This window comes from Hippocampus comes, unplaced genomic scaffold, assembly GCF_001891065.2.
Source record: "Hippocampus comes isolate QL1 unplaced genomic scaffold, H_comes_QL1_v1.1 scaffold106, whole genome shotgun sequence".
Classification (NCBI taxonomy): domain Eukaryota; kingdom Metazoa; phylum Chordata; class Actinopteri; order Syngnathiformes; family Syngnathidae; genus Hippocampus; species Hippocampus comes.
The window spans coordinates 528,747-542,259 of record NW_017842055.1 but is presented as its reverse complement, the minus strand read 5'-3'; the positions used below and the strand labels follow the sequence as shown (position 1 = coordinate 542,259).

At 42.9% G+C, this 13,513-nt stretch overlaps 2 protein-coding genes across 5 annotated transcripts in view; both read right to left on the bottom strand.

The window, feature by feature from the left end:
* Window positions 1–399: 399 nt before the first annotated feature.
* pth4 (parathyroid hormone 4) lies at window positions 400–3,182 on the bottom strand. 2 transcript variants are annotated; one of them, XM_019860459.1, is made up of 4 exons: window positions 2,747–3,172; window positions 2,517–2,587; window positions 1,854–1,945; window positions 400–1,234 (listed from the first exon to the last, which is right to left on the bottom strand). In XM_019860459.1, the coding sequence occupies exons 3-4, from the start codon at window positions 1,940–1,942 to the stop codon at window positions 988–990; spliced, it is 336 nt and encodes a 111-aa protein (XP_019716018.1). In that variant the 5' UTR covers window positions 1,943–1,945; window positions 2,517–2,587; window positions 2,747–3,172; the 3' UTR covers window positions 400–987. The 2 variants fall into 2 exon arrangements, with proteins under 2 accessions (XP_019716018.1, XP_019716019.1); XM_019860460.1 differs by having other exon boundaries at window positions 1,854–1,942; window positions 2,517–3,182.
* A 3,513-nt stretch (window positions 3,183–6,695) lies between these two features.
* LOC109510289 (plasma membrane calcium-transporting ATPase 1-like) overlaps window positions 6,696–13,513 on the bottom strand; it is a 56,152-nt gene continuing 49,334 nt past the window's right edge. For 2 of the 3 annotated variants that reach the window (XM_019860486.1, XM_019860487.1), the window contains one exon: window positions 6,696–11,758. In XM_019860486.1, coding sequence (XP_019716045.1) covers window positions 11,525–11,758 — 234 coding nt within the window. In that variant the 3' untranslated portion in view covers window positions 6,696–11,524. Of the gene's footprint in view, window positions 11,759–13,257; window positions 13,351–13,513 lie in introns of all 3 variants that reach the window. The other variant, XM_019860488.1, reaches the window with a different exon arrangement.

Here is a 13,513-nt window from a genome sequence, read left to right as displayed (position 1 = left end):
GAAATTGCAGATGCTGGCTTCTGTCATGAGACACAGCGTTTTGATTTTAACGCAAAGGCGTTCATAATAATCTTGAATACAATTCTTGAATATAATTGCTGTATTGTTTTGTTTGTTTGTGAAGTGAGCATGACAACAGATGACAAATGATGGCTTATTTCTGCATAAAAGGTCTTGTTTACAGCATTCCCATGCAGACAAAACTTGACCAAAAATACTGTACATGACTTCCAGACACATCTAAATCATACACTAGATACACTATAACTCAATTACCACTTTCAGGTAGTTCATACAAAACCGTCTTCAGGCAATCATATAGATAACATATTTTTTGGGGATTTTTTTTTTTTTAATCGAGATGAAAGTAAACTTTTCTAAATGATTTTTTTTTTTTGCAGGAATTCTAAATCTATCCTTGTTTTTTTGCTCACACATCAGGGTTTCATAATAATACAAACAGGAGTATAATATAATCAGCATCCAAAATCCATTTAGGGACACATGCCACCATTTCTGATTAATATTTGCTGTTGACTCGAGTAATCGAAGACATATTTGATCGTGACACCCATACTGACTCTTTTTATTTTAATGTAAATTGATTATGAATTGGGTACTGGTAACTCATCAGAAAATAAGCAAATGTCTTATTGAATTCAATACGAAGATAATCAGTCCGCTTTCACGAGAGGCTACAGAAATTGGAGGACAAGTTTGTAAATAGCTCGAAATGGTTCATTACTGCACTTTAAGAAGATGTGCACACGGGCGACACTGCATTCAGTCCCTTTCGAATTTTTCACCCCCCGGCCCCCAACTAAGTCGTACAGCATTAAGGTGGAAATAGTTTTGAAGTGCTTGAAATCTTTTTTTTTTTTTTTTACCTCACAAAAACCTGCCGCTTGAACAGGGCTGTGTTTTAATATCGGCTGTACTGATCTCAGTGTGTCACCAAGCAGTCCGGTCTTGGTGGGGCCGACGGCTTTAGGCCTCTCGCCGGGCCACGCGTGTCCCGTAAGGACTGTTGAAGAAATTTCTGAGGAAGTTGTGTACCAGAGAGACCACATCGGGGTTGGCCTCGGCGTCGGAGGCCTCTCGGGCTGGCGCCAGCGAGCGAGTCTGGGCGGTATGCAGCCCCTCCATGGCCCCCGACAGCCAGATGAGCCGCTTGAGGCTTTGGATGTTGCGGCCACGGTCGTGCATCAGCTGGTGCTCGGCAACCGCCCGGCGACTACAAGCACAAGAAAAAACGATGATAAATCTCCACAGACATTTTCCTCTTCTAGGTATTTACGTCAAAGACCAGTTAGTTTTCAGTTCATTGATCCACAGCCCTTGAAGTGCATTTTGACGAGGGATGGGACAGTAGCGATACCAAGTGTCGGTATCGGGCCGATTCCAGCCTTATTTGAAGGTGTCAAGAAATTATGGAGGCTGCCGATACCAATCACCGATACGTAAGGCAAAAAAAAAAAAAAAAAAAAAAATCTGACATTGATGAAGTCCTCTTCGGCAGTAATTGCTGTTATACTGCAGCAGTTTGACATATCAACGTATCATCCTCCATGTCAGAAAGAGAGGTGTTTCATCATAATTTTTGCACATTGTTAAATTTTATGTATTAAAAATAATAACGTGACACCAGCGCACATCGTAGTCCAAATGCTGGCAGTCATGTCAGACCAGTTTTTTTTCCACGTCACTTTTCCTCCTCCTCTCCAAGAAATGCACATCCTCATGGTTGACAACAAGGTGCTCTAAAGTGGCCACACCAGTGAAGGTGCATTTTCAGGGTGTCACAAGCGAGCTAACACCGCATCGCAATGGCACAACTCGTGTGTTGGCGTTACCTCTGGTTCTGCTCGCAGAATCCGGCGGGGAAGACCACCAGGAGCATGAAGAACGCCAGCTGCCGCATGGGGCTGTGACACATCTGCATCTTCTGACAGCAAAAGACAAAACCGAGCTACTTTGTTGAATTGTATATTCATTGGGAAAAAAGAAAAGAAAAACAGTTTTTTAACTATTTGTATGTTTTCATCTCGGGTTCCAAAAACATGCATGGCAGGTTAATGACACACGCTAAATTGTCCCGAGGTGTGATTGTGAGCGCGAATGGTTGTTTCGTCTACGTGTGCCCTGCAATTGGCTGGTAACCAGTTCAGGGTGTCCCCCGCCTACTGCCCGAAGTTATCTGGGTAGGCTCCAGGATGCCCGACCCTTGTGAGGATATGGGGCTCAGATAATGGATGGATGGACGGATGACACAAGAAAGGTAAAATGTGAGTTACTCAATATGTGACATGTGGACTCTACTAAATTTGAATTTCCGTGATTTTTTTTTTCATGGGAGACAAAAGTGAACACATCAAAAAGTAAAGACGCCCTGCCTTGCTCCTGCTGTGAGAAGCATTGTCCCAAATCAGTCAAAACTTCAAATATAAATAATGTAAATAAAATACATATAGATTTTTTTTCAAAATCTGCCTCTGTGGTAATGAAAGTGTACTCACGTGATGGTGACAGCCGCCCCTCTGATGGAAAATGCAGACATCTCGACCTCCAGACCTTTTATAAAAAAGCTCTAACACGAACACACACACACACACACACGCACACACACACACACACACACGTAGGCACGCAAACACACGCTCACACACATATCCACTCGCATCATCAGATCTCTTGTTTGTGTGTACGAATGTTTGAAAAGGGTGATTTGTCTATTGTGCGCCTAAACCTATAGAGAAGTGGTGTGGAAGGGATGTGACTAATTCCTGGATACGAATTTGAGTGAGTGATGAAAGTCGGACATGCTTGTCGCTCGGTGATGCCGGCGGCTAATGAAGCCGAGGAGCCCGGTCGCCGTGACGACCGGGCTCCTTGGGTCGGATGGGTTTCCCTTCTGCGGAAATGTCGGGCCCAGCAACGCCGGGAACCCGATTGCACGCCAGAGGCCATTTTGAGGCGAGAGAGGAGACAGCGAAATGAATGCGGAAGTGGGAGCTAAGAACAAGTCATCGGTCACGCGTGTCAAAAAGGTTCCGCTATCGATGAGCCAGCGGCGCCGTCAATGGCGTGCGGAGGCGGCCGCGCTTAAGAGGATCGGCCGCGTGGCCCGACGCGCGTTTGACTCCCACCAATGACGTGGAGCGAACACGGCGGATGTGCCAATCCATTCATCCGCCCATCAATCATCCATTCATCGTCATGTCTATCTGTCTGTGTGTTCATCCATCCATTTATTCATACCGTCCATTGAGTCAAACTTCACTGTGAGGATCCACTCTTCAACCATTACCATCTATTAATCACCAATCCATCCATCCTCCTAAATTCTTCTGGCCATATGTCCTTTCTTCCATCTATCCGGGCGTCATCCATCCATAAATTAATTCATCCACCCTGTCTGCCAGTTTCATCCATCCATTTCAGGCCGCCATCAATTCATCCATCAATGTGTCCATTGACCATCCTTCATTCATCCGTTTAACTTTTATTCGTCCATCCATCCATCCTCCATCCATCTGTCTGCCAATCATCACCCTTCTATGGCTTCGTTCCTTCCATCCATCCTTCATCCGTGCGTGCGTGCGTTGGTGTGAGATCATCTCCAACCACGTTGCAGTATTGATTTGGCCCATATCTCGCAACAGGCTGACCTCACCCGCCATTTTTTTAAAATTCGCTCATAATTGTAGATGACCACAAGGTGGCAGTAAAAAACCATCGATCGCCCGGAGGGGAAGCGAGTTCAATGAAATTCAAATTATGAGCGTGCACAAGTGTATTCCTGTGTGTGCCTGTGATTTATTTATTTTTTTTTGTGCGCTCGTGTGTGTCCATGAGTGTTTATGATTGTGTCGTGTGCTTGCGGGTGTGTGTCTTTGCATATGTATGCACACGTTCTCGTGTCTGTGTGTTTATAAAGAGACCAAAATCTCTTTAGGTTCCTAACTGCTCGTGTGCACGTGTTCGTGTGCCTGTGTGGGCATGAGCGTGTACGACGGTGATTGTATCGAAAGGAAAACAAACTTGTCACTGGTATTTCAAATTCCAATGGCTTTATTTTACACGCATAGATTTGTATATATATTTATATATATTTATATATCATACATGGACGTGAATGAGACAATTCAGTCGCTTGATTATCATCTTTTTTGTTCAAACAACATGACAGTACAGAGAAGGAAAGAATGCGAGAAGCGAGCAAGGCATTCCACATGATCAGAGTACACCACAGCAAAGAAAACCTGCGCGTACGCGTGTGTGAGTACGTGTGTGTGTTTGTGTGTACGCGAGTGTGTGCTTGTGCGAGGGTGCCTGGAGCTATGAGAGTGTGTGCGAGTGTGACTTCATATTTGTGTGCGCGCGCGTGTGTGCGTGAAGTGAGAGAAGCCGTGTTTGTGTGAGTGCATCTGAGTCTAACTACGCGCGCGCGAGTGTACTTGTATACATGACGTTGCTCGCGAGACCGTGTGTGCGTGTGAGGCGATGTTTAAATGTGTGTTAGACTGTAAAAGAACACGTGTGTGAGAGACGTGTAAGAGTGTGTGAGCGTTTAACTGTACTAATGTAAGCGGGTACATGTATCTGCGTGCGTGTGTTTGTTTGTGTGAGCGTCAGTGTGTATATCTGTGTGTGTTTGCTGGCGGCGGGGTGGGACGTGACTATGTTGCATAGCGAAAGCAAACAGGAAGTGATGAAGCGCAGACAGGAAGTGATGAAACGATCACGCGGGACACAAACAGGAAGCGACGGACCTCCAAATAAGGAAGTTCCACGGTGACATTGGCCGTTTTGTGTGCAAAAAGCAATTTTTTTTGTTATTTGAAATGCATATTGTTGAACGAAACAATTCCTTAGTCGTTTTCCTTGTATTAAAAGGCTCGGATTCCTAAAGTTTGAAAAAACTTTTTGTTTTTCTTCTTAAAAACCCTTTTGGAAACGGGGCCACAGCACTGAAAATGTAATTAATGTGCCAAAGTGCATAAATCGTCCACATCAGTATACTAGCTAACGTAGAAGATACGGATGTTGTTTTAACAATCATAAATTAGTACACCAATAAAAACATGGCAAACCTTGGAATGTCAGTCACTAATCTTATCTAATCTTGACAGCTAGCATCATTTGGACCACGTTCTGCGGCCATGTTTGGCCATTGTAAATTAGTGAGCTAGCATGGGAAACGTTGACTTATAAGAAAGTTGCAAAGGTAATATAAAGACATGAACATGAACATATGTGACTGATATGAAACAGAACATAAATGTAATGTTGGGTTAAACTTGTCCCAAAAGGGTCGATGAGAAATGTTAGCACATTAACATAGCAACACATGGTAACGTTGACAAGACAGAATGATTGATGCTGACACCAACATAAAAACTAAATAAGCGACAACATTCACCCACTTAGCGTGATGGAGAACGGATGTTTTGATTGGAGAACAATTGGTTGACGGGTTGTGAGGCTGTTAGCTGAGCTATTTTAGCACTATTAAGGAAGGAAATAACAGAAAAGGCGTAAAAACTTTAATCTTGGGGGAAAAAACAGTATCAAACATATTTTTTTTAAAAACTATTTTTCTCTTGGAAAATTAATGCCATTAAAAAAAAGCTTTTTTATGCCCCCTCTAAAATCTACAACTCCAATCTCATATAGATGTTTTTTTATTCAGGGGTAAAACAAAAAGAGAAACAGAAACATAATCGGTCTGTTCTTGTTTTATTAAAATTGTCATTAAGATTTTTGTGAGATATTATTTCGAAAAGAAAAATCACAATTGAATCTCTTAACCTTTTCAGGGAGAGTGTTTACTACAGTGGACAGCTTATCATGTTATCAGCTTACAGGGCGCATGAAAGGGTTAATGTCACAAAAAAAAAAAAAAAAAACGGATTGATGCAAATTTAGGGAGGAATTGAAGGCCTTAAGAGTGATCAACTGACCTATTTTGCATGTTTTAGAATGTGGGAGGAAACCGGAATCCCCAGAGAAATCTGGACAGAGGAAGGCCCCTCTGCATTGTGAGGCAAACGTGCTAACCAGTCAATCATTGTGCCGCCTTGGGGGGAAACAGTCCCACATAAATTTTTTTATCATTTATTTCAATACATGTGTAATCTTTTTCAAGAAAAAAATGACAATTTTGAAATTTTTTTTTTTTTGCTTCCAGCAAAAATAATCAAACCTTGCAAAATCCGAATTTTATCTTGTAGGTTTTCAGATGAAAAGAAAAATTGTTGTCAAATGATTAGTGATCATGTTTCTAACTAGATTTGAATCTTGAAATGTTTTTTTTCCTTTAAAAAAACCTCAACCAAACAGAAAATAATGTTAATTTTTTTTTAAATGATATTTAGGGACTTTTCAAGCAAGCACCCAATCTACGACTCATCCTGTCAAATGCCGATTTGTCTCGTAAGTCAGGTGGTATCGATTGCTTTTTCGTCGGACGTGATTGGTCGAGCGTCAAACAGTCGTCCTCCAAACGGTGGGACGGTGAGGCACAGTGACGGGAGGGATGGGGAATGTCAGCCTTTGTGTGCTCGGGACTGACGGGAAAACAAGTCAACATTTGGGATGTTCCATTCCGTACAAAAAAAAAACCATGCACAACACACGACATTGAACACTCAACACTTAATTGGATCCAAATGCACTTGCTCTGGTGTTTTTGTTTTTTTCCGTGTGTGTGTGTGTGTGTGTGTGTGTGTGTTTTGTGTGTGGTGGCGGGATCAAGTAGTGGCTCAAGGTGACATGGAACACGACGCAGCCAATCGCACCAGGTCGGACATATTGCTTTTTAGAAACACGGAAAAATTATGGGTAGGTAATATTATACGTCATGCATGCCACACAGATGATTATGCTGTTTATAAAAAAAAAAATCATAATAAAATAACACCTACCATCACGCACCTAATTAGATCATCATCAGTAGCATCATTAGCACGGAAAACAAGTCTTTTTTGCCATCGACTGAGAATGTATCTATATATTTACATCTAATATATATATGTATATATATATCTATATATATATGTATAGACACACATACTAGATATAAATATATGGATGTGACATAGAAAAGTTATTTTTTTTCCAGAGAAAAGGCAGGTTTCTTTTCTGTGCTGGATGCGGATAAATCAATCATGTTCATGGAATTTTCCAGTCACATTCAGATTTTTTTTTTTTTTAAAGAGGCAAGCAAGTCCAACACGATGGGGGCCCTTGTTTGGTATGGCGGGCGGTGGGGGAAGAAGGGAAAAAAAAAAGGTGGGTATCAGTACTTTGGCAGGATTTTTTTTTTTTTTTTTTAAAGCTATGCCAGGTCATGATGATCACGATTTTGATGTGGTATTTACATAGTACCTCCTGCAGGGAGGACTGATGATCAGGTCAGAAAAAAACACACACACACTGGATTCGTCGTCCATGTAAAATGGCCGCCAAGAAGTTGTCCCGCCGCAGGGTCCGACCCCTTTGACATGAGTCGAGAGTTTGGAAAGATGCAGTCGCCATGGCAAATTGTTTGGAGATCAGCTAGATTTTTGAAGATGCTCATTGCCACAGAGATCCCGTTTGGTGAGATGCTCCTCCTGTTGCGTTGGCGACACAGTTTGGCGTTTCTCAAGTCGCTGGCAATGTTTGGAAGTTGGCAAGATGTTTCTGTTGCTGTGGCAAGGCTATTTGGTGTTCCTCGAAATGCTGTCGACATGGTGATGTTGGGAGGTTGGCAAGATCCTTCGGTTGCCGTGGAGAGACCGTTTCAAGCTCATCAAGATGGTGTCGCCATGGTGATGTTTTAGGAGGCTGTAAAACGCTTCCGTTGCCATGGAGATGTTTGGAAGTTGCCGTCACCAAGGAACTGCTTGAAGATTCTTATGTTCAACATTGCGGTGCTGGTTAAGATGCTTCCATTGCCATGGCGATGCTCTCGGAGATCCCAATGACACCATCGACATGGTGATGCTCATGTTGCCCTTGTGACACTGTCAAGATGTTCTTGTTGCCATGGTGATGCTGTTTAAGACACACTTGTCACCGTGGCACAAAGTTTGTATATTGGAGAGATGCTGTCGCCATCGCGTTGTGCGGAGATCCACGAGATGCTGTCGTCAAGGTGATGTTTAGAACACGCTTGGTGCCCGGCAATGCGGTTTGGCATCAATAGGAAAAAGGGACTTCTGGTCGGCTCCTGAGGCAGGACAGCGGCCAATCGGAACTTCGGCATTCCGACCGAGCAGGAAGTAAACAAGTCACTTACGTGGGTATGTGAGTGTTGTAACCGTGGCAACACACGCGTGGCAGCAACATCAAAGAGAACGTGAGAGGGCGGGGCAAACAAACACAGACGTCATGGATGGAGAGTCACTGATGACGTACATATCCTCCAAAATATTAAAAAGTTGTGAATATAAAAATACACAAAAGTCATAAAAAAATGAGCAACACATTTTGATATGAAACGCATGCAAAGAGAGAGACTCCCCGCATTGCCGTCAAGCAGGAAGTGGGGGCAAAATGAGCGGGAATCTCTTCATGTAAACATCATACAGCTCCTTGGAGATTCTGGCGGCAGTGACGGCCGAGGTTGTTTTTTTTTTTTTTTTCGGGCTGAAAGTCCCCCCCCACCCAAACCCCCTCTCCAAAAAACACCAGGCTCTAGTGACTATGGCTCTGTATTACATAGAGAAAAACAAAGGGGTAGTCGCCTCAGACACAAACATGGCAGGATTCCTTCTCTCCACGGCCAACTTGAGTTTATGTCCACTGAGTTTGAAAGACCAGGGAGGGGATAAAGACGACACAAAACAGTTTGTCTTTTAACATACAATGATGGCTGACCGTGTTCACAGAAACGCCAACTTGCTGTCAGCTGGCAGGAAGCTTTGATTTTCACTGACTAGCGCGCTTGATGGCTTTCAAATAGCGAGATGTGTCTAACGTGTTCGACTGTGAACTAGCATGTTGTCGCAAATGTGACTTCAAACTAGCAGGCTAACGTGTTCAACTTTGAAGGAGCACAATGCCGCTCAACGTTTGACTGAAACAGCATCAGGTCACCAACACATCTGACGTTAAATTAGCGTGCTAACATGTTTGATGGCTTTCAACCAACGTGATGTGACTAATGTGTTTAACTTCGAACCAGCGCGATATTGGTCAGGTTAAACTAGTAGGCTAATATGTTCACGTTTAAACCAAAAAAAAAGTAGCACAATGTCAAGAATGTTACACATAAAACTAGCATGCGAAAAAGTTTGATGCTTTCAACTAGCTAATGGTACTATCAGGTTTGACTTTAATGATAACCTTAAACTACCATGCAAAAATGTTTCAAAGTGTGACGATTCTCACGAGTTGGATCTTAACTACAACACTAAAATGACCAGTGGAAAAAAATATATATAACCAGTGAGCTAAGATGTCAGACTAAAACAAAGATGCTGAAACCTTGATTTAAAACAAGCGCAATTGCTAAATTATCTGACGAGTGAAAAGGGCAAGCTTACTTGTCTCATGACTTAATCTAACGAGATGTTGCTAACTTAATTGATTTTAAACTCGCATGCTTAGATGTGTGACTTTAAACTAGTGTAATGTTGCTACCGTGTTGACTTTTAAACTAGCAAGGCAATATGTTTGACAAGAAACTCGCCCAATGTCACGAATGTGTTTGACTTAAACTAACGCGCTGACATGTTTTGATGACTCTAAACTAGCATGCTAAAATGTCTGGCTTTAACCTAGTGTGTTCAGTGCCCTAAAACTAGCATGCTGTTGTGTTTTGAATTCAAAACAGCTCAGTGTCACTAACATGGTTGTTGACTTAACTAGCATGCTAACCTGTTTGACTTTATTACTCAATTTAAAATTATTATGCTAACACGCTTGATGACAATAAAACGTTTAGCTAGCATGCTAATATATTTGATTTTAAACAAGCATGGTAGCGTGCTGAAATGAGTTTGATCGGTAGCAACTAGCCCATTGATGATTACATTACAGCCGCTAACAGCCATGCTAGCACGCTAGCTCATGTCAACAGCTACTTCCTGCAGACAGAAAGTGGACAAGTCGGCGAGCACTGAACCAGAATTCCCAAACATTCATTACCGAGTTAGCATGCAATGCAACACTGATAAAACACATCATGCACGCCCCTTCCCCCCCCCTCCCCCCCCCCTCCCGCCCACTAATAACCCCAGCGGCCCTCACCCATCCCTGCTGCCATTTTCCTATTTGATCGTCCACCATCATTTTCAGTGTAAACATTCTGTCTTTCAACATGCAAACAGAAAAAGAAAAAGAGACGCTAACAAGGAAAACTGTTTTCTTTGAAGACTGCAGTAGTGTGACACTCACAACAAAGAACATTCGTTATAGAGTGAACAGAGAAGAACAAAAATCTAAATGCCTGAAAAAAAAAAATCAATAATCTCCGTTAGCCTTTAGCGGAAGCATATGTACACGATCACTGCACTTGTTTTTTTTTTTGTGTTTTTTTTGATGGTCAAGTACAGTGCTGGTTTTTTTCATTGTTTTTGTTGTTATACCGACATGCTGCTGACAACCCGCTAAAGCAGCTCACAAGGAGTTTTCATTGCTAAAAAAGGTTGGCGAGAACTCTGAGTGGTGGGATTAGTGTTTTGACTTTTTGCTATTGTTGTTTTAATCCACATGCTAACGACCTGCTAATGCTAAAACACAGCTAACAAGTAATTTTAACAGTTACAAAAATGGTGGGAATTTTGCCGCTCGTGTGTTGCGCCATGAGTTTTTGACTTAGCTAACAACCCATGGCGAGGAATTCTTCCAAACGTGTTTGCGGAATGTTGAGGAAATTTCTTTACTTAATTTTTTTAGGCACATGCTAACAACCTTTTGTTTTTAGCCACGAGCTAACAGCCCCATAACATCGAAAAACTGCTGATGAGGAATTTTTGCTGCTGAAAAAAATGTCAGGAATTAGTTTTTGACTTATTTTTCGCTAACAATAAACTACGAAGAATTCTTCCATATGTGTCACAGAATTGACAAGGAATTTTCTTGACTTGTTGTTAGCCGCAAGCTGAGAACCCCACTTACGATAAAAACAACTGATGGAGGATTTTTGCTGCTAAAGAATGTCAGCAATGAGGTTTTGACTTGTTAGCCTGATGCTCACAACTTGGTTTTAGCCACATGCTAAAAACCGTTAACAGTGAAAAACGTCTGACTGGAATATTCACAGGAAAAAAAAAAAAAAAAAAAAGGTCAGGAATGAGTGTTTGACTTGATATTGTTAGCCACATGCTAACATTGTTTTTTTTTTTGTGGTTAGCCACATGCTGCTAACAAACCACAAAAGCTGTTCATGACATATTTCCGCTGCTAAAATAAAACAACGGTGACGTGTGTGGCGGGAATTGTGCCACTAAGTGAGAAAGGGGAAAAAAAAAAGACGATGGTGTCAGAGTGAGACAATGGTGACGATGACGAGGAAAGAGGAGTAGGAGGAAGCTTAAGCGGTTGACGAGGCGGCATCTCCCGGCATAACAGAGGAGGACGAGGACGAGGAGGTTCCCGGGTGGGTTTGAATCTCGTCTCCTGACTCCTCAATGGGCGGGATGCGAGCTTCCTCCTCGGAGAGCGGGACAAACTCTGGATGGGCCATGAAGCTGTGAATGGAGCTACGCGACGCCGGACTCTCAAGACCTTCGTACAACGAGCTCCGGAACGCGTTCACCACCTTAATCTGAAGAGGGAAAAAAAGGACAAGATATAATAAATATGTTAGAGAGTGTTTTTTTATTTGTTTTGTGGGTGGATGCATTGACAGGAAGTAGGTAGCCGGGGCTGATGGGAAACCAGGGGCATGGCAAAACATGACAAAAATGGTCACAGCAGAGCTACAAAATCAAGAACCACATAAACAAACGATACACACACTAATACATCTCTTACACACATATGTCCATTTCAACATGCCTGAAAACTCCAACTTTAACGACTTAACCCTAAAATGTTTCAATTAAAGCTAACATGCTAATGTGTCTAATTTACAGCTAACACTGTAACATGTTGAACGGAACACCGACATATTAACTTGTTGAACTGAAAGCGAACCAGATAAAACATTTAACTTAAAGTTCACACGCTAATATGTATCAAACTAGTACTTCATGTTTTAAATGTGACAAAATGACCACACGAGAAAGCAAAAAAATCAAAATCGCAACTTTGTTTCTTCAACCTCCAAAGTCCGACAACTAATAATTCAGAAATCAAACGTGAGGGGGAAAAAAAAAAAAAAATCCTTCAGCAAGAATCACCCCCCCCCCAAAATGGCGGGATGTTGATGTCAGACTTGATAGGTCGTACAAGACGAAAGCCAAAGAAAGCAGAAAGCAGCACAACATGCAAACACGCTTCAAGTCATGCAACCAGCAGGCTGTCCGCACGCCACTGTTGTTTCTGTCAACGGTGACGACGACAAAATTATTTTCTTAACACCCCATTTTTTTCACGACGATAACGAGACAAAGACGAGCTAAACGTGGCTCGTTGATGACTAAAATACGACATCACGTATGTGAGTTTTCGTTGACGAGACTCTGGCGAAATTGTTCGCGTGTGGTCTGTCATAAGGCTAAAGTTATTTTGGTCGCGCTAACGTCAATTCATTAGCTTTGTGGTGTGCATCATCAAATAGTTAAAGTAGATTAAGGCACATGTAGGAATTATAACAAGAACCTGATGGAGTATTTTCTGCTATTTAGTCGGATGACGGGATGAAACGTGTGAATTCTTTCTCTTGTGTCTCATGTTATTCTGAGCTGCAGTGATGGAATCGGAGTGTAAAATCATCCGCACTGTCAGCTCTGAGGATGAAATAAACTTGACGCGATAACTGCACTCGTAATAGGAGGACCCTCTAGTCCATGTTGTTAAAACATTGTTGCTTTTATTTTGTTGATTCATTTTTGCTTCAAGATTTCTCCTGTGCAAGGAGACTGTTTGTTGTCTCGACTACCCGGCGTGAGGTGCAGACAACCCGCAGGCAGCGTCCATGCAGTTAAAAAGAGAAGAAAAGAAAGAGTCCAGCTAGGCTTTAGCCTTAGCGTTAGCCGACTCACTGCCTGCAGCGGAGGAGGAAGAAGCGGCGGGGGCGGCGGCCCCCCCGGCCGAGTTGCCGAGAGAGGAGGAGGCGCTAAGGCCTAAGTGAGTGGGACTAGAGAGCGTTTTGGCGCCGGCGCCGTCATTGTGCTGGCTGACCACCGAGGGCTGCCGGCGCAGGGCACCGGGCACCGCCGCCTGGCCCGTCTGGAAGGTGTACACCACGTCCATCTGAAGGAAGCCGAGGAGGGAGGGCGCAAAGGAGGGACGGTTACTGGAGGGACGAGGTTAGACAAAGCTGGAAGAAGAAAGTTAGACAGCGCGCGCACGCGCACGCACACACACACACACACACACACACACACACACACCCCACAGAGAGAAAACAGCTCTC